Source organism: Columba livia, chromosome 17 (genome assembly GCF_036013475.1).
Source record: "Columba livia isolate bColLiv1 breed racing homer chromosome 17, bColLiv1.pat.W.v2, whole genome shotgun sequence".
NCBI classification, from domain to species: Eukaryota; Metazoa; Chordata; class Aves; order Columbiformes; family Columbidae; genus Columba; species Columba livia.
Genome location: NC_088618.1, coordinates 1,147,435 through 1,171,885, shown reverse-complemented (window position 1 = coordinate 1,171,885; position 24,451 = coordinate 1,147,435). Strand labels below are relative to the sequence as shown.

At 45.5% G+C, this 24,451-nt stretch overlaps 1 protein-coding gene across 11 annotated transcripts in view; it reads right to left on the bottom strand.

The window, feature by feature from the left end:
- The window catches only part of GALNT9 (polypeptide N-acetylgalactosaminyltransferase 9), a 395,114-nt gene that overhangs the window by 63,306 nt on the left and 307,357 nt on the right, over window positions 1-24,451 (bottom strand). For all 11 annotated transcript variants that reach the window (XM_065033318.1, XM_065033315.1, XM_065033317.1 and 8 more), the window contains 3 exons: window positions 18,326-18,506; window positions 3,214-3,380; window positions 981-1,155 (listed from right to left, as the gene is read on the bottom strand). In XM_065033318.1, the coding sequence (XP_064889390.1) occupies window positions 981-1,155; window positions 3,214-3,380; window positions 18,326-18,506 (523 nt within the window). The remainder of the gene's footprint in view (window positions 1-980; window positions 1,156-3,213; window positions 3,381-18,325; window positions 18,507-24,451) is intronic.

Here is a 24,451-nt window from a genome sequence, read left to right as displayed (position 1 = left end):
ATTACTACAACTGCTCTTATCATCCCGGGGAAAATAAACCAGGCTGAACATAAACCAGGTACACTTCAAGACTTATTTTATTGCATCTTCTATTTTATAAAGATATTCATGAACATATAAAAATAAACACTCCGTTCCTTTGCAATTAAATTTCTCTCTGGTTGTAAGTACAGCTATTTTTAGTTTTAATTTGGGGATATCTCCCAGAACTGCAGAGCATCATCAGCTCCACCATAACCCTGCATCACCAGGATCAAATAACAGCCTATCTTTGGAAAATACACATTTTACATGCTGAAGGTCCCAGCAGCCTGTTTTCAGCTGACTGTACGGATCAGTTCCTTCAGTCCCGACTTCCAGCAATGCCAAATATTGGCCAGTAAGTGGTGCTACAAAGATTTACTCCAACTGCAGACCTGGCCTGTTCAGCCCAAAACCGAGCTGGCCACGGCCAGTGCTGCTCCCTTGCGAAACCAAAGGGATGAGGCAGGGTGTGCTCATTTCAAGCCCCATTAAAAATGCAGGAAATAATTCAATATTTCCCTCAAATGTAAACGCAAGAAGCTTTATGAGAAAATCTAATCAGTACTCAGGTTTCTAAGAAATTATAGAAAATGACAAGGAGATTTTTAAAAAGTACCTGGAAACTTGCCTGTGCCTCCAGCACCTGGATGGTGTCTCGCCATTGACTGCCTGGGGGGTTTCATATTCATTGTGGTTTAAACTACTTTCTCGCCACTGAACTGTGCTCGAGTTAGCACAACAGCTTTTCCATTATGTATCTTGCAGCCACTGCAGAAGATTGTCAGCAATGTTGCAATAATCAAGAATATTACTCAGAAGCCATTGCTAACGGTCTAAAACCAGCGCAGAGCCGACCGCCCCTGCCGCTCTGCAGCGCCCCGTTGGAGAGCAGAGCTCCTGCTCGGCCTCCGGGACACGGGTGACAGTGCCGCTCTGCCCGGGGACCAGCCACTTACCAGCCAATGTTGAACTCAACGTGAGCGTCAAAGAACCCCACGACAGGAGAGGTCGCTGCTTTCCAGCCTTGGATCCTGGCTCGAATCAGCCCTTCTCGTTTGGTATTGCGCACTATTTTCACCAGGCCGGGGTATCTTTTATTCACGTACTGGTCCAGGTTAAATTTCAGCTCAACTGCAAGACAAAAAAACCCCACACAAATATTGAGAACAGGAAAAGCCCTGCAAGGTTGTATTTTGCTTTGATTTATTCAGCAACAGAAAGGGGAAGAAATCCTTAGATATTCCTAAATGCTCAAAGACACGAACCATTTCCCCACTTGTGGCATGGACCAGGGTATCAGCTCAGACACATCAGACACTTGCACAGGTTTAATATGGCCTGATAGATTTGAGCATCATTATCAAGAGATAGTTTGTCTAAGTATTTTTCAAGTAATACCTATTTGACCTCTCTGGCGATGTGCATTAGGTTAGAAGAGGCCTCCGGAGGAGGAATCCTTACAGCAGTGGAACATGGGGGGCTGGAGATTTGGGTTTTCTTTTCTGATTTATGCTACTCAGTCAGAGTTGGAAAAATAACCTCAATGGATTTCGGGTCAAGATATAATTCTGACAACAATTAATTTGCCTTAGTTTTAAGGGTTTTCCCTTGAATATAATTAAGACTCCTCAATACCAGGCTTCTTCCCTGTTAGACTAAATGGATATAAAATATTTCAAATGGACGTCTCTTTTGTTCATTTCCAGGCATTCAACCACAGGCAGATCAGAACTCATTCACTCCTTTATTCAGCTTCATTTCAATAGGCTTCTAAACAGGCAAATTACCAAAATGGTCTCTCTATTTTTTAAAATCAGTCTAGTTTGGTAATTCATTTACATTGCAGTTTATTCATAATGAGGCTTTTACTCGAATATATTTATTAGAAAAACTAGTAGAAGCTTCTAGGACATTAGAAAGCTCATTCTTCTGGTCTGTATTACACAAAAGAATCATTATCATTGGAATCAGAGACCTGATAAATCTCTAGTTACCTAGCAAACTGGCATAGAAAAGCCATATAAGAGTTTACTGAGAAACAAGGAGGCCAATTCTCCTCTGTGTTACATGGACTCCAAACACCTTGCGACCCCACATAATCACTGCATGGGGTACACTGCTGCAACCGAGAGCACAACTGGGCACAAGGTTTCTTAAATCTATAGGTTCTGGAACTTATTTTTGGTTACGTGCTTTGTTCTCTCAATCCTCCTTTCTCTTTGGGGGTCTTGAAGAGCAACAGAAACATGAAACTGGGAGCTTTAAAGCTGTTGATGTGTGGAGGCAACGCGACACTTGAGCCTTATTCTAACAAACATGATTGGAGAAGATGCAACAGTTCTAGAAGGCTAAGGTACAACAGCTTGAAACACAACAACACCGCTAGTCACCTGTATCCTAAAAGTTATTTACACCCAAATATCCTTTGAACCATGTTGATCAGTAGCACCCTACATGCTCACCAATATTTTGAAATTCAAGTGCTATAACAGAACTACTATTTTTACATTAATGTACCAGATGACCTTAAAGTTGCATGTGCTGTGTGTCCATTCCGTTTCATTCTCTTTGTCTAATTTAATCCCTACCACATACAAAAAATACTCAAAATCTGACATTATCAATCCCGGTTTAAATCATGTAGCAGCAGAGTATGCTGCCATTTAAAAGAGTAAAACCTGTCTGTAAGGAGAATCTGTAACCCCACTTATCTGTGGAAACAGAATTTAAACTTTTAGTCTATTAATAGTGATATTCCTCCGGATTTGAAAATTTGGAGGAAAGTGTCCTTTCTCTAGTAAGATTGCCTATGAAATATCATTCATCCTGTGAGGGCTTCAACGGAACCTGCAGGGTTTATCCACATTATGTGTATTTGTTACACAACTAGTTAATATTTACTCACAGCTTTGTGCAAGTGGCTCAATCAACAAACACTAACGCTTGTAAGTCCTGCTGACTTCAGTAGCGGGACATTCATTTACACCAAATCGTGGTCTAGCTTATTAGCCATAAATCAGCGGTTGCAGGTGTGACCTTCCTCCCTGTTTAATGCAGAATGAGTCACGGCTGTTTCATCCCGACATTAAAGAAAAAAGGTTAGTAGTGACCAAACCCCCTTTGATTTACGTTTCATGCCCATTAAGCACCCAGGATGCAGAACTCAGAGGACAAGTCGGGGATGCTCACCGTTGTCACTGTTGTCATCCACCAGAATGATCTCCTTGAGCAGGTGCGAGGGGGTGTGATTGACCACGCTGTGCACGGAGCGCAGGATCACCGACAGTGCCTCGTTCACAAATATAAAGACCACAGAGATCTGGGGCAGGTCGTCGGGGTAGCTCATCTGTTTGCACCTGCAGAGAGAAAGAATTAAACCCCAAGCAGACACTGGGAAGTAAAATACACTGAAGAGGGTCCTCTGGCCATCGCTCTCCAGCAGACAGCAGCCTGCAGGCTTTGTTCTTCCTAAACCCAGAGACGTGGTAAAAGCTCAAATGGAGCAACATAGCAGCAAACTTTCCATCAAGTCAGTGAAAACCGAAGTGTATCTGCATGCACACAGACTGGAAGTGGCTCTCATCCTCTGGAAGGTTAAAAGCACCTCTTGAAAACCAAAGGAGTATCAGTGATGTGCTGGGTGCCCAGGGCAGCCCCTTCTTGGGGGACAGCGGCTCGGCTGCCCTGCCTGGGAGCCCCAGCACCAGCACCACCAGTGACGGAGCTGACATCACCACGGTGACCACCAGCACCACCATAGCACCGCCAGCGATGGAGCTGGGCACCACCACACTGACCACCAGCACCACCACAGCACTGCCAGAGATGGAGCTGACACCACCACAGTGACCACCAGCACCAGCACCACCAGCGATGGAGCTGGGCACCACCGCACTCCCCACTGCTCTGCAATAGCTCTGATCACATCACGACCTGTGGCAACCAGAGGAGGGAGGGCAACTACGGTAATTGATAGCCAAATCTTAGCCTTGTTAACATCTGTCTAACACTACTGAGCTTGAGGAGAACTTAGAGTGCACATTTGACCTCTGTGGTAGCTAATGATGGTGTAAGCTGGCCAGGCACAGCTCACGTTTAATATCACCATGACTCTAGATTAGTGTTACGAGCCACCATCAGGTCCCACAGTGTACAACCAGCAAAGGACTCCAGGTCTGCAGGAGCGGCAGCGTCTCTCCGCAGGGCAGATACGTGCGCTGCAGAACACACTGCTGGGTGCATCTAGGGCTGGCAATTGCAAGCAAAGGCTGACAATGTCATGGCTAATCATTTCCTTAGACTAGCTGAGAATGGATTAGACCTGATATGTGAAACAGCCCTTCAGGCACCTTTCATCCAACATGCCAAGCATCGAACCTGAGGCACTGGGAAGAGGCTTTGAGTGTTCTTGCTCTGTACTGGCTACTGCAGAGCTTGGCTGGAACCCAGAGGTGTTTCCTTCAGATGTGACAGAGAGCTTCATGTCAGATCATTTTTCTCTACTCTGGAGCAGATTTTTGCTTGTTCTTTCCTTTGCGCTGAAGCAGCTCCTCAAACGAGCATTTCCCAGCCCGGAGCCCAACTGCGAGCGCTGCCCGTGCAGGCGCAAGAGGAAAAGCTCTGCAGCTGGCAAACCAGAACCCTGGGAGAAAAAACAAACCAAACAACGAAAACCCAACCAACTGAAACCACAAACCAAACCAAAACACCCCACACAAAGCAACAACAAACCCAAACCAAACAAACCCAACAAAACCCAGGTACTAACACACACAAAGGGTCATACATAGGACCATAAGTGAACAAAAGCTGCTCAGCTGCACAGAAACCTGCTCATCACAGCCCTGTGAGCTTGTAGGAAACAAAGGGAAGGGAATTTTCTCTTGTCTGAAGCTCCATTCCCTGATAGTTGTATTTGTTCCACTTGTACCTGATCCAACAGAGACATGTGAAGTCTCTGTTTCAAAGAGCCGCTCTTACAGTCCATGTGAGCCACATTGTTCTTTGGGAAGGACTGACGTTACAGCCACACAGACAGCTCAGGCTGTTGCCCTGTTCTTTGGGAAGGACTGACGTTACAGCCGCACAGGCACTTCAGGCTATTGCCGGGGAAAGAAAAACCTTCCGTACTCTGTCCTCTCTCCTATCTGCATACTTGCTAAACTACAAAAATGAGTTTTGCTTGTAGACCTTAATATACTGAGCTTGGAAAAGCAATAGGCAATGCATTTGGAGATTTCTGACAGCTGTACCCTTCAGGAAGATATGCAAACAGAACTAAGCTGCTTCATGAATCTTTGAAGTATTTAATACAAGATGTGTTTTTCCAATGAACCACTGGATGGAGATGACCGTGGGTTTCTCTCCTTCGCAAACCTGATGCCCCTTGCTGGGCATGAAGAAACCTCCTCTGCAGTTCTGGAGCAAAAATCCCCAACACGTCCACACCTCGAAAGCTGCGGAACGGTCTGTGTGTGTTTTACAGCCGCAGCAGGGGAACAGCACTGCACTGGGTACGCGACCAATGAAAGGACAAAGATAAATATGAAAAAGATTATTGAATCCTGGCTCATTAATGCTAACAAATATTACTCTCAATCACCAGGTCAATGTGTATTTTGAACCCAGTTAAACCAAAGGCTCAGAGTAATCTTACATACATGGTTAGCTTTTAGTACCTAAATGCTGCTGTGACTTCTGTGGGCATGGGCGATTTTCAACAGCTGAATCACTACATTTGTGGCCAGTTCAACACCTGATTTCTCTCTCCAGAAAACCACTGAGGCTTTGCAGCCAGCGTCAGATGTAACGGTGACTCTTCAAACACAGGAATGAGCCAGCGTTACGCTCCTGTTCCGCATTGGCACAACAGTGCAAACGTGACCAGCCGCAAACACCCTCCCCGCACAGATGGAGCTGCCGACCCGCCCAGGACAACAGCAGCAACAGGCTGCGGAACCCCCCGCTTCACGGACCACGAACCCAGTTTCTATATTTTGGTTTTTAACAAGCTTGCTGCTCTATTTGCCTCAATTCCTCCCTCTTCTATGACAAATTGGTTTATATGTATGGTAGAAAGCCTCAAAAAGTGTCAGTCAGTGACTGATGGCCCGATATATATGCATGGTTAACATATGCAGAAGGATGATGGTCCCACTTGTAAAGAATATTAACACTTACATTTAGGGTTATTAGACTCGTTAAAAGCAGCTGCCACAAACATCAAAAAGGGCCCTCATTTCAGTGAGCTACTTCTGGCCTTCCTCGGGCAAACACCACCAGAAATATGCCATCCTGTCTAATACTCATATTGATTTATACATATAAAAATACTAAAGCTAGTTCAAATCACTTTTAAAACAAGCCCATTTATTAACATGAACAATGGCTAAAAGCTCATGTTCAGATCCTTCTGTAGCAAAAGGTATTTGGCTTTTTTGGTAACTTAACCGGAGTCACTAATTATGTATTGAAATACCACCTGTAAGAAGTTCCCACTGTATCCCCCAGTGTCCCCCTCAGAGCTGCCCCTGGCTGTGTGTGCACCATCGCAACCATCAGACTGACTGGAAATTAATGGAGAAGCTGGAATCTGCTTTCAAATGCTCTCAACATTCCCCACAGAAAATATATCTCCCATACGACTTTATTTTTAATGGTGCTGCACTTAAATTTAAAGAAGAGCCCAAATAAATTCCAGGTGACATGCACTCTGCCTGATTGCAGGTGATTAAACACTAACGACTTATTTAGGTTTGTCAAGTGGTTGTCAAGATTTCTGGAAGATCCTGGTCCCAGTTCCAACTGGGTATTTATCCTGCATCCTTTAAAGTGAAAACTAGACAGGAGCTGGCGTAAAACTAAAGGTGGTTTTGCAGAATTCTGCTTAGAGATTGGAGAGCTCCTTGAACTTGAAGGTAAGTGAAACAGAAACATCAGTGAAACCAACGCGGTGACACTAAAGAAAGGCAAACTAAAGGCATCTTGCCAATTCACAACAGCTGTGCTTTGATTCAAAGCTCTAACCAGCAAAACAGATTCAGAAAACGTTACCTCCTGTGCACCGTTTTGAACATTAATTCAGGGAACGATGCTGTCTGGGGGCGAGAGACAAGATTCTCTCGTCTCAGTGTGGCACCAAAACCAAGACCTCCTATTTCAAACAGGGGAGGGTTCACAAAGAGCCGTTCGAGGAGCCAGAAGATGTTTTCTAGGGTACATTCCCAAACCTGGCTTCTTGCTCCCATCACCAAGGGGCGTTGTTCCCCTGCTGCAAACGTGAACTCAGCTATTGGCTGAGTTTCCAGCAGTGATTTCCAGCAGATTTCCCACTCAGAAGCACTCTTCACTCACGGTGATGCATCAAGATCCAAAAAAAGGTCTTTATGGCAATGCAAGAATTAATCCCAGCATGTCTGCAGGAAGTGAAAAGGTAACAGCCCAGATATCCAAATGTGGGTAACATATTTTAAGATATTACTTTTTTGGAATGTCTCATGCATTCCAAGTCCATGCCAGACTAAGGAAAAACAGCAGTGGAGGAAATCAAATGAATAATTTTCAATAAATAATGTATAAGAATAAATTCACCATTTTCCATTTGCACAAACCAGTTTGCTGTGCCCTGGAAGCTATTTGTTATTCAGGTAATCTGTAAATACAGAAAGTTATCCTCGACTACTAAAAAATTTACTGCAAGTATTTAATGTGCAAAATTGAAGGTCCGTTTGTTTAACTGACTATCTCAGTCCCTCAGCTCGAGCTGCTGGTGCCGGGCAGAGGTTGAGTATCCCGGTGTTATCTGGAAATGTAGGGCAATAAACCCTTCTCAAGGTAAGAGCCGCAGAGCTCCTCACGGCTTTTGTTCCGGGTCTGCTGTCACGTTGCAGTGCGCTGGTGCGGGGGGATAGATAGAGGAATGCAATCATTTCCCACTATTACTTCAGCTAACAACGCTTTTTATGGTCTCAGGAGGACATTAAACAACGTTTCGCAAACGATCCTTCCTTTAATGGACTCCGGCGTGTTTCACAGACCAGCTTTAATCTCTGGTCAAGTCCCGTTATGCAGCAGAATGTTTCTTTCTACCTGTGTACAAATGTTGGAGGAGGAAACAAGCAAACGGGAGCTCAGTCATGAACTGAGCAGACCTGTCCTGTCCCTGTCCAAACCCAGCCAGCAGCGCCAAATTACACCCAAACCAGCCGCATCAGCAGCAGGGTGACACTCCCTGGCCAGCCCAGCACCGGGGTGAGGCCGAACCTGATCTGACTAACCAGGAATGGCCTTGAAACGTTTAAACAATCGTCACAGCGTTTGTCCTCCTGCTTTAAATGATCGATTTCTATCAGAGGGAAAGCAGACCGAGTTTATGGTATGTGGGAAGAGTTATGGTTGAAATAGAGCGGTGTTCCAAGAACAAATGCATAAAGAACATTGATTTAGCACTGAAAATGGGAGTATTAAATCCATGATGTTTAGATGCCTTCTATGGGATCAAGCAGAGAGGCTGGTGGTGGTAGCAGCGTGTTTATAAAAGGCACGTCTGAGTCAAGCAGAGAGGATAAATGAAGGTGCATGGGCTGTAGGTATTTCCCTCAGGAGACGGGGTAGGAAACCGCCCGACAAACAGCATCTTTAACAACAGGTGATGGAGCCCGTCCAGCGATCTCAACGGGCTTTGGATCGGGACCCTGCCAGACAAACCCCTGGGCAAAACCAGCTTTGTGGAAACTCAGAGCAGTCAGATCCTGAAGTGCCATCAAGACTTGACTCCTCTTTACATCTTTCCCAGTGACACTTGCAGGATTTTTCATTGTATAACTACTTCACCCAATGTCCTATTCGAGTAAGGCAGTTAAGCGTGTCTTAACTTCACTGGGGTTACTCATACACTTAAAACTAGGAACATATTTAAGTGCTTCATTGGACTGGAGCCTAATTGCACTTTTATAGCTTTTGTTTAAATTAAAGGCTAGCTAGAGGTGAATAGCACAGCATTCAACAATTTCATGCACTTAGAAGTTAAATAGTAACAAGTTTCCTACCTTCTAATTATTTTGGGCACTTCAGAAAACTCTTGCATTTTAATTTAATTTTGGTTACATTTAGAAATAAAGATGTTTTTAAAAATTCAGCCACATTTACTGCCTAGTACAATGCTAATATAAAGGGAACACACCCCATAGCAGCAAAACACTTCAATGTATAGGGATTCTTTTATATCTAGGAGCTCTTATCCTAATTCAGGCAAACAGGTCAGCACATGCACACTGAGCAAAGTCAGGCATGCGTCCTAGACCAGGCAACACGCTCAGGCACGACTGTGATTTGAGCGAGCCAAGGGCAGGGGAGACATGATTCCTTGAGCTCTGCCCAGCAGACTAAGCTGTGTGCACAGCCGTGCCTGCTCCTCCCTCTTCTACAGCCACACTCAGCCTCCCTCGTCCACACTATTTGCTAAAACCTGAATTTAGAGAAACTTTCCCCTCGCTGCTTCCCGAGATCGCGGATCCATCAGGCGAGGAGCCCCGTGCTCCTCTACAAGCAAACAGAGCACAAACTCCCCGCCTCTCGGGTACACGCGGGTTAATCACACCAAGGCAAGAAGCCAATGGACTAGCTGTAGGTCACGCATTTGTTTTCAGGCAGTGTAGAAAATACAGGAGCAAAGCTTCAATGTCATCTTTATCTTGAGCTTAATGTAAACTGCACCATGACCCTCTGGGAGAACATGTCCTGACGACGCATCCGCGGGGGATGAAAGCTCCTCCAGCTCCTGTGTGAGACAACTGTTCATTTGGGCAATGGAAATAACTCAAATTTATGCCTTTCCTGTGGAATTTTAGGGGTACGGTCTAACTTAGCAACAGCACCCAAGGGTATTTTAGTGCACCGTTTTAATTATTATTGCTGCTATTAATATTCTACCATTAGCCAAGTCTGAGCTGGGTCTCTGCCAGGGAGGTGTTTCATCCCACCCCAGGGGCCGGCCCGGCGCTGGGGCCTTCTGAAGACAAAGTGCATAAACGCAGACTAACAAAAGCCTGGGAGCACAGAATTCATAATATATTCATCCCTTGGAGCAAAGAAGAAAATAAACTAATTAAGGAACTATTTGGCAGCCTGAAGGCATCTCACACAGGTAAAATGCAGCTCCGGAGGGGTTCGTATCTAGAAGCTGAGAAGCAGGGAGCTTGGTGCATCAGCAACACACAGAGATGAAATCTCCTGTCATTAAAAGCTGCCTAATGCCTCGCTAATGAATCTGGCCACGCCACCATCAGCTGCAGGTGCACTCCTTAGACCAAGGGGATTCGGATTTTGCCTGATGTCTGACTAACATTGTCCTCGTTTCCTCTGTTAAATTCAGACATAGGAGGAGAGATGTGTCTTTGTGCCAGGTAGAGAAGAGAGAAGTCTGCAGGTGGGAACATTCACCTGCTGCAGGATTTCTGGTGGCCAAAAGGATGCAGGCCAAAACTGCACATACTCAGCTCCACAATGGTTTCTTATTAAGACAGACGGTTGGTTTGGTAGAAACGCAGGGAAAGGAGTGCACAGACTGCACGGGAAGCAAGTGTCCCTGCATCTCCTTTGAAGCTGCACGTGGCAAGGTGACCTGCTTTCACCATGCTTTGTTTCCCAGCCCGCAGCAGAAGGTTGAGAGGCAATGCAACCGAAGCCAAGAATGTTTCAGAAAGCTGGAGGAACAGAAAATAGAGGCCTCATACTTCAGCATCATAAAACTGTCAAACAAGTGAACTGGCAGGTGCTGTTTCAGAGAAACAAAACCTTGGAAAGCATCTCGATCGCACTAACCAAGGCAGGGAGCTGCATTCGCTAGGCTGCAATGCTCACGTACTTCTGGCTCTGGCCAGTTTGAGGAGTCTCTCACTTTTATTAGCACTAAATTCACTCAAAACAAGAGACATAGGCAAAGCAAGCAAGAGCTGATGCTATTACCATGAAACACTGCATCAACTCAGAGTTCACAACTCAATTCTATTGCAAACAGAAGAATAAATTGTTTGACATTTTGGCCTCTTCATGTTTTATCACAGACGCACAAACAACAACCACTAAAAAAAACCTTTATATTATTTGACCTGAAACCTTGAGTTTCCTATACTATGAAACCTATCCAAATAAAACAGGAAGCAAAACCAGCTAATTTTAAAAGTTACACCGGAAAGGCATTTGGAGATAATACGTATCTCACGTTGTTAGCAGAACTAGATTTGCATGCACATTTTAAGAAAGAAAAAGGGAACATCATCTCAAACCATTAGTAGAATTCCTTCCAAGAATATCAGATGTAGTGTAACAGAGATACACGTAAGGAAACATAAAAGGAAAAGAAATACCACGCTGAATTCATTGCCTGACTTGTTCTGTTACTTCTTTTTATCCTGTAATGTGATATAATGGAGTGTAACATAACATGACAGTTCAGAAATGTACAGGAATACCCTTTTCTCCCTGGAAGTGATAGTGGGCAACGATCGGCCACGGAGCCAGAGGGGGGAAGGGAGGCCGTCAGGCGCCGGCGCGGCAGCACCGGGCACGGCGGTGCTGTGCAGCGCTGTGCAGTACAGGACTGGCCTAGTTCCCTGTGAAAGAATGGCATACACAACCGAAGACAGCACGGTCTTGCTCTTCTTAAGGAAGAAATACAGAAATACTCCTTCTGCTATGAAAACACTGTGGCTCTCTGGCTGCAGGTTGAGAAAATTACTACACTCTCTAAAGCACACCTTTTGTTAAAAAAGGCAAGCACGTTTAAGGCACCTGTAAATGAGCAGATCATGAAAGACATGTTTAGTCTTACGGCCTGTAAGATAAACTGAGGGATGCAAAGCAGCTTTTCTAGTCATCTTTTCTTTTCCTCCCATCTGAAGCTGTGCTGTACCCAGAGCTGGGGGTGGGGGCCCTGCCCAAGCTGCCGGGTCACCCTTCAACATGTGTCGCTAATACAGAAATTCCCCCTTGTTTCTATGTGCCTTGGAGCATTTAACATTTTGGACTGGATTCACCTCTAATCCTATTTAATCTGGCCGCCCCAGGCTCCAGAGGGAGAGACCTCCAGAGGACATAACACACCATACATCTTAAGCGATGCTACCATGTTTTCTCCATTGACTATAAAGGCAGTCAAGTCAATCCCCTTAAGTTAAATGCCTAATTTTTAGCCAATGTTATGCGACCCACCTTAGGTAAACCCATGTATTCCAGAGTACATTCTGGTGCAGACAAACTGCAGCGAATGGCTTCCAGTCTTACTGCATTTAAACACAACATTGCAATCAGTTATTTTTCATGCTCCCTAGTTAGTCAAATTCAGCCTTCACTAAATCTACATTTATTAGTGCTGACAGTCATGCAGAACTTGTCTTTAACAATTAATATACTCAAAGAGACTGCAAAAATGAAGCAAGAGGAAAGTCACTGCATTTGAACATAAGGTGGGGCTTTGGAAAAGGTTGTTCATTTGTATGATTCTGTTTAATTTAGCCTTGCTGGTCCTGCTTTTATTATCCCTTGAGACAATGTTCATAATCAAGATCTATGTTATACATTTTGTGGTATAATTAAAGTCACTACTTAATTGGAAAGCCTAGCTAGCACTGAACAAAAGGGAATCAATAACATAGCTAATCGGGAAAGACAGAGAGAACTATTGAGTATCAGAAATAACTGTGAGATATTGCCAGGTGTCCAGCAGTGCTATGGGGACAGCATGGGGTCATGGGGGGCCACGTCCTGCAGAAAACACGGGCATTGTCCACCCAGAGCCTGGGGGGCCACCAACCTCGACGAACAGCAGAGCGGAAGGGGGAGTATTGCCCTAGTGCAACCTGGGCAGTGCCACGGTCCTACCACATGGTCCTGTCCTACTGCTGCTCACCAAGGCAAAGCAGCCCCGAACCTTCCTGGTGAGCTGATGGCCTCCAAAACTGGTCGGAGAGTTTCTCAATATTTTTTAATTATTATTGGAAAACACAGACACAGTGTTTATCTGTTCCTCAGTCGGTCTTCTCATTGGAGCAATTTAACAATTATGTAACTTTACTTAAGTTTCAAAGACCCAATGGTGACCTGAAGTTTTGGAGACAAATGCTTGAGCCCACAATCCAATCAATAAATCATGATTTATGCAAAGCAAGCAGAGCTCCAGCAGAGCTGGGAGACCTACAGGACCTTCATAAACAGGGACAGGTCACAACCGCAGGTCTCAGTGACACCTGCAGAGGTGCGGTGTGAATACAGTGTGTACGGCTCACGGGCTGGTGGCACCTGGAACACAGGGACTTTCCCTCCCAGCCCACGGAGCAGGGGACTTTTCTCCTCCTTTGTGGGCTTTACACAGTTCCAGTCCGAGCCCTTTACAGCCAAATCACAAACGCTTCCCAAAATGCAGCAGTGAGCCCTTGGCATGCACAGGGACACACGAAGGAGCACGGCCAGCCCAGAGGCTGCAGTGTGAGCAAATTTAGGTTGTCAACCGATATCCCAAACGGGCTGAGTCAGAATCACAGCACCAAACACCCGCTGGTCAGAGCCCAGCTCAGCACACAGGAACCAGCACGGGGACCCACTCAGTCCACACCAGCTCCTTCTGCCCCCGGGCTAGACAGACGCAGCCCAGCATCGAGCGCGGGCCGTGGGCTGTGTCGTGCCCCGTGGGCTGTGTCGTGGCCCCGTGGGCTGTGTCGTGGCCCCGTGGGCTGTGTCGTGGCCCCGTGGGCTGTGTCACCAGCTGCGGCACAAACTGCGTGTGCAGAGGATCTGTGCTGTTTGCAGGGACCTGCAGCCCCAGGAAAACACCCATTCTGGGAACCGCATAGAACCCCAGAGCACGTGTAGGCACACGGCCCCTCTGCGCTGTTCAGAATCCACATCTGGACGTTGATTTGGAATTTAATTAAAACACTTCAGTTGGTTTCATCTCTTACTCGACTTCCCTCCAATAAACAAACCCAATCTGTTGCCCAGAGGTAATTCTGTCTGCTCCATTTTCTGTCTTTCCTTCTCTCTGCTTTGACTTACATCACGTGTGCAACCAGAGTGGCCAAAATGGCATTTTCTGAATTTTAGCATAGATTTTTAGATTTATTGAGAGTGGGTACAAAAAAAAGTTGAAAAGTTTCCTATCAAAAAAGAAGCCTAAATGAAATAAAAATGTTGTGCCTGTGCTGTGATTGTGAAACACCGTCAGCTGCAAAAAAAGGAACCTTTAATTTCAGCTGATGTTTTGGCTTCTGTGACCTGACATTAATCTGAAAGTATCAGTAGAAGTTTGTGACAGAAAATCGAGTATTTTAAAACTGAATTGGTCTAAACATTTTGTTTAAATAATCATTGCACAGATGTTCAGCCTGACAAAAATATATTTTTAGGTATTTTTTTTAGTTGCCATTTTCTGCTGATCAGAAATTCTGATTCCGCTTCAATTCGGAGATTCTTGTGTCATTTTCTTTTTCTAAGTGGTGCACCCCGTGTCCCCAGAGGATTCGAAAAGTGGGTCAGGAGGCAGAGCAAGGAGAAAATCAACTGACATCAGGTCTGGCCTCCCCGATCCACTGATCCAAGAGCTGATGCTCTTTGAAAACCATCTGCTCGGCGGCCACGGGGCCAGCGGCGCCCAGGGCTGCACCGCACGGCACAGCGCGCATCCTGCTCCCGCTGCGCGGATCCTGCTCTCCCAGCGCAGATCCTGCTCCCACTGCGCGGATCCTGCTCCCACTGCACGGATTCTGCTCTCCCAGCGCAGATCCTGCTCCCACTGCGCGGATTCTGCTCCCACAGCACCGATCCTGCTCCCGCAGGGCGGATCCTGCTCCCGCAGGGCAGATCCTGCTCCCGCTGCACAGATCCTGCTCCCACAGCGCAGATCCCGCTCCCACTGCATGGATCCTGCTCCCACTGCACGGATCCTGCTCCCACTGCACGGATCCTGCTCCCACTGCACAGATCCTGCTCCCACTGCATGGATCCTGCTCCCACACACACACACACGCAGGGTTTGGCTCCAGAGCTGCTGAGCGATGGCTCGGACACGGCGGCGGGTCCGGGAGCTCCCCCGCCACAGGAGGGGTCGCTGTCCAAGGTGGGCGAGCGGCGCTCTCCAGGGGCTGCAGCCACCGGCCGCTGAAGGACAAGCTCCTACAGAAAGGCTGTTGTCTGGCTACTGTTACTAAACCCTTGAACGAACAAATCAGAGGTCTATTTACCGAGTCTGCCCCCTCGATAGCACTATTTGATCAATTCCAGAATCCTTTTGGATAGGTAATTAAAAAATCTTTTCCTTAGGTATAGAGTGGAGCGCACCATTAATTACACTTCAGAGCCCTAGAGATGCAATTCCTCTGCTATTGTGAAATGTCTATTGCTAAGATGCTCGCTCTATGAAAGAGCTGAATAAATGAAAGTAATTTCCTTGGGACCCAGATTCCTCTGCTTTTTATGGCTAAAGACTTGAGTTGCCTCAGCATTAATAAGCGTGTTTGTCAGGGCTGAATTTTCTCAATACAAACACCCATGACCATAACACAAAGAAATATCTTCTTTGGCTGATAGAGCCAGCAGACTGAATCCATGTATTAGTATTATTGTTATCACCGAACTGCTACAATGCACTTGGCATCAAGTTCCACAAAAAAGATCAGTTAAATTAAAGGTCCTCACCAAGCAGCGACAATTTCTTGTAAAAGCCAATTTAGCCCTTATGGAAGCTCCGGGATCACATTAAGTTTTCTCAGAAGTATGCATAATGCATCGCAGCAAGCGCTTCTGACAAGTGCATGTGTGCGTGTGTGTGGATGTGTCCTGCATGTAAAGAAACCCCAGAAGTTATTTAAGTTGCACAGTCAAGTAACAGAAAGTTGGAAAATGCCAGATTTACAGGTGTTCAACCTGTTTAGCTCAACCCCTCACGATCCAGCCTGTGCAGCAGGAAGAACAGGGGAATTGCTGTTATCCTGAGAGACGATGCTTCTGTTTGAAAGCAGCTGCTTAGCTGACACTTCCCAGTTTTCCAGGATGCCGCACCGTAAAACAAACAGCTTTTGTAAGTTTGGGGCCTTTCGCCCCACCTATGAGTGGAATTCCTTAAGGTTCTGACTTTTTCTGCGTAATTCACCTTTGATAAAGTCAAAGTCTACTGTCATGTGAGGCTGTAGCACCTCTGTCTTCACGCACGATTGGGAAGGACTGGGTCTGATCCTTTATTACTGGAGCACAGTTATAACGTGTGCTGCAATGGGCAGCGGTGGGTGCTTGTTCCCCAAAAGGCAGGTGGGTGGCAGGGACACCTGTGCTGCTTCCTCACCCCTTCCTCTTGGGGCCTGTCCTTATCATGAGAAAGGCTTTTCATGCTGGATACCTGCCTGTATGACAGGGAAGGAAAATAACTCCATTTCAAGCATTATGAATTCCCTTGTAACGAAAAGAATCCTGCAGAAATCTTTTGGCATTAATGTAGATTTCATAGGTACTAAAAAAGTTACTCATATAATAAGAGCTTCTACCTCTCCAAACTTTCACTCATTTTCATTGCAAACTCAATCTGAAGGGTTTTCCTGTGACTCATAGGTATCTAGAGACAAGTGTTTCAGTTCCGGCATCCAGACCCAACTGGAGCCACCTCCAAAGCATCAGAACAGCCCGAGGAAGGCGGTTCTCCCGGTAACTCGGACACTTATCGCGTGACACGGCCGTACGAGCTTTCCAAAATGCCCACGTCCAAAAACTCCTCTGAATGACTCATCAAAGCTTGCGAGTAGAACAGTGGAGGCGCGTTATCTGGAGTGAAATATCACTGCACTGCAAGCGCTCGTGCTCCCGAAGCTGCGGAGCCAGAGCCACGCGCCGCGACCTTCACGTTCGCATCTCCAGGTACAACATCCTCATCTATCATTTCTCATTCCCATTTATCACCCACCTGAGCGCGGCAGCCAACAACGGGCCAGGCCAGACCCGACTGCCCTGCATTTGGATAACTCTTCTGCTGATTTTAAAGGTCTTTGGACCAGATATACAACTCAAATATTTGTGTAACTACAAACTACTTCCTCCCCAGAATAATTCCATGATGGATTTTTATGATGCATCAAGAGATGGAGAGATAAGACCATTGGACAAGTCACTCTACTTGCATCAAACGTGATATCAAAGCAGTGGGGTTTTTCCTCTTTGCACTGTCTTTTATCTGGGTTTTCTATTTTATAGCAAGTGTCTGAGAAAACAAATGCTGAGTCAATACTTCTGAGATTAGATTAATATGTAGCACAGCTAATGAAATTTGTAGTTAAGCTGAAATTTTCTTTTGTCAGATTTCGTTTTTGGCAGCCTGAACTGCCCGAGTTCCTAATTCAATTGCAATCTCCTCGAAGAGCACAGATGTTTTGCTTGGCTAAACTTTTCCTTGCTACTTAATAAGACACTTTTTTATTTAACTTTCAGTTCTGCCTGGGAGCCCCAGTGTGTCTTTTAAAACAGAAGATTATTATTAGAAATTAATTAAGTATTCTTTTCAATTCTGCCTCCCGAGAGTAACGAGGCACTGCTGCTGATCTCCTCCGCATTAAGACGTTACTGATTGTCATTCGCGGGATGACAGTACAGATGTCTCATCTGGATGATACATAACTCCATAAATACGAGAGATTTGAAAGACATTTAATGCAAAATATAATAAATCAGTACCAATATTAAACATCGAATTGCAACGTCAAATATAGCACAGGCGCGTGAAGACTATAGCACCAGAATAAAAACAAACACACATTCTAATGACAAAAAAAAATTATTGCATTTATAGAACCCTGATGGATGACACTCAGTCTGTGTTTCAGCACATTGTAAAACCTGACTACACAATTCTAAGAACAACAAATGCAATTAAAGAAAAGGCAGTTGATTTGATTGGTTTTTAAGTGACCTGTATGTACCGAGCGCCTGTGGTTGCTGCCCCTTCCCTGCGCACGAGTACCCGGGCACGGGCGCCTTGTTCCAAGTTAAACAAACCCCCAAAGCACCAAAATCCTGATGTAGTTTTCAATGCGAAGCCTTGAATGTGCACATTAATACATTACTCATGGAATTAGCTATGCATTTACCACGGCTCTTCACACTTGAGATGGCATTCGGTCTTTTCCATTTTCACTAAACTCAGGGGTACATGCTGACTAACTGCTGCCGTGCTCCAACCAGAACAGGACGCGAAGGGACGAATGCCAGCATGGGCCAACAAGCAACAGTCACTCACTTGCTCTTGATAATAATGTGGAATTCAACTTACTTTTTCGGTCTGTAGTCAGGGATGGACCTGTCCAGTGATATCCGGTCACTGAGCTGGGCATTGTAACCGTATTCTTCGTACTTGGTCTCCGACTCGTGGCTGTCGTCCCTCAGGGTAGCGGCCATTCCCCCCTGGCCCAAGCCCCCTGGACCTTCAACTAATCCCATGGGCTTTGCCAGACCTAAACAAGAGAGACAAAAAAACCCAAAATGAATCTAAAGGAAATGCACACAACCTCTTCTGTGAGCACAGAGTGCTCTCAGCTCAACCAGATTGGGAACCCACGAAACTCAGCTCCGAAATCCCCACAGCTCTGTGGAAATTACCCTCAGCTTTTCAAACCGGAGTCCATATCAATGTACCTTGTAGCAACAGTGCATAATTGTTCATGAGCAAACTATAAAGAATCGATTAGCAGCTTTCACAATTTCTCCTTTTTCCTTTATAAAGCCCTGGAAGCAGGATCTGGTTTCCAAACATTCCAAAATGCTTAATTATCCAAAAGGTAATTATGAAAACTTTTCCTCCTAAGAACTGGAGGCTGGGCCCCTTCCTACTATGGCCCATCATAGCTGCATTCATTTTAAGAGATATGCTGAATTTCCACCACGTGTAGATCCATTTAACTCCATATTAATGTCAGTTCTGGGAGAGCTGTCGGAGCCGAGGCCTCTGTCTGTGGCACCGAGTCCACCCGCAGCTTCCAGTGCATCCATCAGCTCCATCCATTGCTGCATCACTGCTCAACTCAAAAATACATGTAAACCATATGATCACATCACCAAGAATCTCTTCCATGGCAACAGGCACTTAACTTGGTGCTGAATTCCCATAAATAAGCTCCTCAAATATCCTGTGTTTAATGTCAAAGATTCCTTTCCAAAAGGTTCACTACCAACAAGTCATTATAAGCGAAAAAGTTATTTATAATAGCCTTGGGGATGCCACACCAAAATGTGCAAATATCCTCCAAGTCATTTGACTTCAAACAACAATTTAATTCCAGTAGCTGAAAATTTTATTCTTTATACTATATGTTCTTGCAGTTCACAGAACAAAACACCTACATCTTTATGGTAGAAGGAGAACAAAACTTTCAACCTCGGGATGCTTGAAGCACTTTGTTTGCTACTTTTCTTATGAGAGAATTAGTTAGATAGCTTTCCAAACCATGCATAAGGACAAATATTTCATGTACTTTTTTCCTAAATCTGGTATTCTAGCTCTTCGTGATTATAATATGATCTTGTTCTAGGAAGGAGTCATCATACATCTGACTAACTCTCAGAACATATTGCTGTGAGGTTTCTTCCCCATTCATTACCCAAATTGTAGCCTAGTCTGACTGACAGTTATTATAGCAATGCAGTAACATCGACCAATATACAGCAGCAATTAAATAAATGATATCACATTGTTTCATTCTGCAAGATAAGCACTAAATTTTCTCTACAAGTTCTTAGGAACAATGAATATAGTATATTTTTATATATGTGTGTTAAATTCAGCAATTACAGGCAATGTTCTTCAGTGCTCGGTTGGTTAGCTAGATGCAGTATGTCTCACATAGGATAACATTTGCACAGCATTTCTCATCTCAACGATCACCCGTTGCTCCAGCGAATGTCTCCACAGCAGAGCGTTTGCTCCATGACTGCCTGAGCCAAGACCACCCGTCAGCCCCAGGCCCACGGAGATCTGCCCTGGCCACCCTTTTGTGCAAAGGCAGCCAGGGGTGCCGGTTCAGCAGCATCTCCTCCCGCGGTGAGCGGCCGGGCTGCCCAGGACAGAGCCAGCACAGAACACGTTCTTCGTGCCTCGCGTTCGGGTGCTCTCTGCTCAGCACAACCCAGGGGCAGCCCACAGGAGGCTTCATTCCTGCAGGTCTTGCCTACCGGAACGACAGGGAAAGGGATATATTCCTGGAAATACTGCTGCTCTGCAGAGAGACAATTGCTATTGATTTTACAGGCAGGGTGTTCAGGTCCTACAGTGATGGGGAGCAGCACAAAACCTAAAAAAGACAGACAGAGAAGTGCTTCTGGTTCAACTTCCAGCGCATGTCTGGGTTTTAACCAAGGCAGATCAGACGAGAGAGCTTTTCCATTTCCTCCTTCTTTTAAAGCTTGCTGTGGACTTCCAGATCCTCATCTCGTGTATGCGTTGCCTACCTACGGCTCTAAGCAGCACCCATTTCACCCCTTTTTGCACTGAGGGCAGCGTACAGCAGCACTGCTGATAGTGCAGCCCTGCGGCTCGTGTCGGAGCAAAGAACTGAAACTGTGCTGCCAGCCCCGAAACGGCGGTGGGCAGAGAGGGGAGCGACAGTGGCAATGCCCAGCGAGCTGCTATTTTTAAAGCTGTCTTCACATTTTTAGACTAAAAAGATGTACAGCCCATGCTCTGGGATCAGTCGCACCCAGTTCAACGCCGCAGATGACAACGAGGTCACAAATAATTAGTGTCTGTCATTCATTTCAAATGTATTGCTCTCACTGCAGAGGTTTCTGTACAAGACAGATATTGCTGCGAGAATGAAGAGCAGAATGAACCAGTATTAGTTTCTTAACCAGATTAATTACTCTGCAGGATGCATAATTTTCTAGGAAGAAAAGAGAACTTTTATTTTTCACCATAAACCCTGTCACAATGGGAAAATTACTGAAGAGATTCATGTGAGAAACTATGGCGAAAGTATGATCAAACTACATCTGCGATTATTTTAGGGTCTTTTTTATTACTATTTGCAACACAATTACAAGCAGCTGTAAATCAGGTTCAGCCAAGGTTCTCAGACATAATTAACCTTTTGCCTTCTGAGCTTTATTTGCGCTGCACTCCTGAGGGACCACACACGAGTATTGTGGCTCCTCACACCTTAAAGGAGGGAATAAAACACTTCCTTCTGAAAAAAGCTGCATAGTCACCCAGCGGTTTTACCTGGGACCCCTGAAACACTTCTCTCTCTCTCTTAAATAGGAAACATGAAACTCATCAGCACCACAGTTGTTTCCTTCCTTCCTTTTCCAGTTCTGATTTCTCAGTGAAAACATCCCTCCATAGCTTTAAGGCAATAAAAATCTTTAGACCCTGGCTTAACCAAGAAAAGGAAAAAATAAATCAGGGGAAATAGCACCTCTACATAGACTGACAAATAACAATTCTACATAGACTGACAAAGCTGACTGTTAGCATTCCCAGTTATATCTTTTGAAAGAAAAAGGTTCCTAGACTCCAGAATAGGCTCAGTAGCATAGCTAAAGCAAGACTCACGTTATAACAACCTTTTAAGCTAGTTCTACACAAAACCACCCTTCTGGAAGGGGGTATTAAATTAGTTGCATCTAATGAATCAGCCCTCGTGCTTCCGTCTTGAATTACTGCACTGTGCTAATTTTGTAATCCTGTTCTGTTGCAGCTAGAAACTTCAGATGAAGGTTGCTGGCATATCTTTAGTTACGGAGGAAAAACCTGGTCTTCCTCCTTCAGGAGAAAACAGCACATGTTAGAGGGAAGCAGACGCACAGGAAAAGCGGCTGGTTGGAGGAGGAGGAAGAAAGAGCAACATGAGCTGTTCAACACCAAGCAAAAGGTCTCAGCTCACCAGTTGTCTTGCTGTTTATAGCTCTCTTTTAGTGATCCCTAAATATAACCGAGAGGAACAAGTTTTCCAAAAGCACGTGTTTGCACCAGAGGAAGGCTCCGTGGCACGGACAGACAGACCTGGGAGCGACGGGCGCTCGGCTCGGGACGGAGCCCAGAGCGGGCGCTCGAGGACACGAGGCCGAGCAAGTCCCCGGGCTACAGCCACGGGGAAACGTGCCATGAGCTTTGTCTGCATTCCAAATTGAGCTGATGAGCCCCACCGGGCAGATGGTTTGACAAAGAAGGGACATAGAGGCTACAAAATGGCACTAAGAACGGTTTTTACAAAATGCTTTGGATAAAAAGCGCCCAAGTTAGTTACTACATCCCAAAGGAAGCAGATTTTGGGCTTTAGACTCAGTATCAGAAAAATATCTCTTCTTCAGAAAACAGTATTAGTTTGCATGTTCTTTCATGGGGCTACTGAAAGCAAAGCAGCCCCCAGTGCACAGAAAGTTACGGCACTTGGAGCACTTTATGTAATTGTCGCTAAAAGCCTCGCAGTTGTCTCCCAGACTCCAGTGCCCGGGTCCCAGTGCCCTGGGGCTGGAAGGACTCATCCCTCCCACCGCTGGGCAGGAATGAGCTGCTGAAAGGCTCGAGAACTTCCCAGGATTGCACAAGATATGGTGGTGGAGCCAGAAATCACAACCAGCGACCGCCGGAATGCTTGTCCTGCTGTGATTCACTGGGGGATTAAAAAGCAGCCTCCCTCAGTGTCTCACACCGGCCAGAGCTGAAGCACCTTCTCTCGGTCGCTCCCTGCGTGGTCAACTGGAGCTCACGCTGCAGTAGTACCGGAGGACATCACCCGTACAATGGTATTTCTCTCCACCATCCCGTGGTACAACCCCGACTCTGCCGCAGCGCTGAGCAGGTTCCATAGCCCGTGCTTTCTCTTCCCTCCCTCTCCCATGCTGGATGCTTCATTTTCACAACAGGATCCCATGCAAAAGTGTGCCAAAACCACGTATCTTCCTCTTCCGTTTACTCCCATAAATGAAGAAATGACCATAGCTAAGGAGTGGCTCTCTGTGATTATTGCCTTGGAGAATATAAAAGATAGTTTTGTTCTGCAGGCATAAATTTCCTGAATGCATTAGCAGCTAAGTGCACCAAAATTAAACGCGAAAAAGTAAAAGCATTTTGCAGTTGCAAACACAAAGATCAACAACATCCAGGAAAAAAAAAAAAATCATATTGGGAATTATTTCACTATTTGACAGTACTTCAGTCAGCCTCGCAAACGGCAGCACGCGGAGCGGTAGCGTCTGGCTCATGATTCAATCTAAATGTTAAATAGAGCCTGGCCCTTAATTTCTGCATATCCCAATTTTCCATATCCCCAATCGGTTTCTCCTGCCACCACCCTGCAGTAAGTCTACATAACATTTAAGACTAAGTGCCTGGGGAACTGATCTGAATTTTGTCCATACCAAAGATGCTTGCTCTCTGAGTTAGGAGGAATGCCATGGCTGGATGACATTTAGTTTTACATATAGAAACATTCCCCAAATTGCACTCCACAGGGACACAGTCTCAACTCTCTGCATAGAGAAGAGCAGCAAACAAAATCCCATCCAATGTCAATGACTCCAGCACTTGCGTTTATCTGAAATCCAAAATACAGTCCTATTTTTATAGTTGTAATCAAGTATGCTGCATCCTTGCTTGAAAGATTTATGTTCCCTGGTAGCCAGTATCAGCCCCAAGTATCTCTGCAGATATACCAGGGAGAACACAAACAGTATCCTGTGGCTGATGGCTTGAAAAGGAAAGAAGTACTTGTAAACTTGTAAAACTGGAGCACTTGGTGTGCAGCTTTTTGGCTCTAGAGACTGGGGGCTGCAGTGGTTTTTCCCCCTTGACCTCACCTCCAGACCCTTCGCTGTCCACGTGGCAGCGTGGGGTTGTGTTCCCAACCTTCACCCACAGGTGAAAGGCACAACGGAGACAAACACAGCAGGAAAAGCTGTGCCAATGGTCTTGGCACAATGTGGAGAAGGACCAGGTCCATCAATGCGTAAAATGGGCCTGTTGAGGGAAAAAAAGGAACGTATGTCCTTGCAGAGCCGTTTTCTCTCCCGACCCACTATTCAAAGGCATTTCACACGTGACACCGTTGGCTCCATCTGCCCTTTTACAGGCCTCAGTCTTCTGTTCACTGGCTTAGCAGAAACAGTAGCATTGCGTAGGCTTCCTTTCTAGACACAAAATTCATTAGTGCTTTTTAATTGGAAGAAATACTGTGTTTTTATGTACAGATATCTAATATCAAAAGTAATTGCTTTTATAGAACACTCATTTGGAGCTGGTTTCCCCTTGAGATGAGAAAATGTATTCTAATTACAACAGATAATTCAGGAGGAGATAAACAGATTGATGACTGGGAAGGCCAAGAAAAAGGAGCTCCACGGACCACTGGAGATGAAGATAAACCCCGTTTCTGAGGCAGAATACTGATCCCAAGCCTAAAGATAA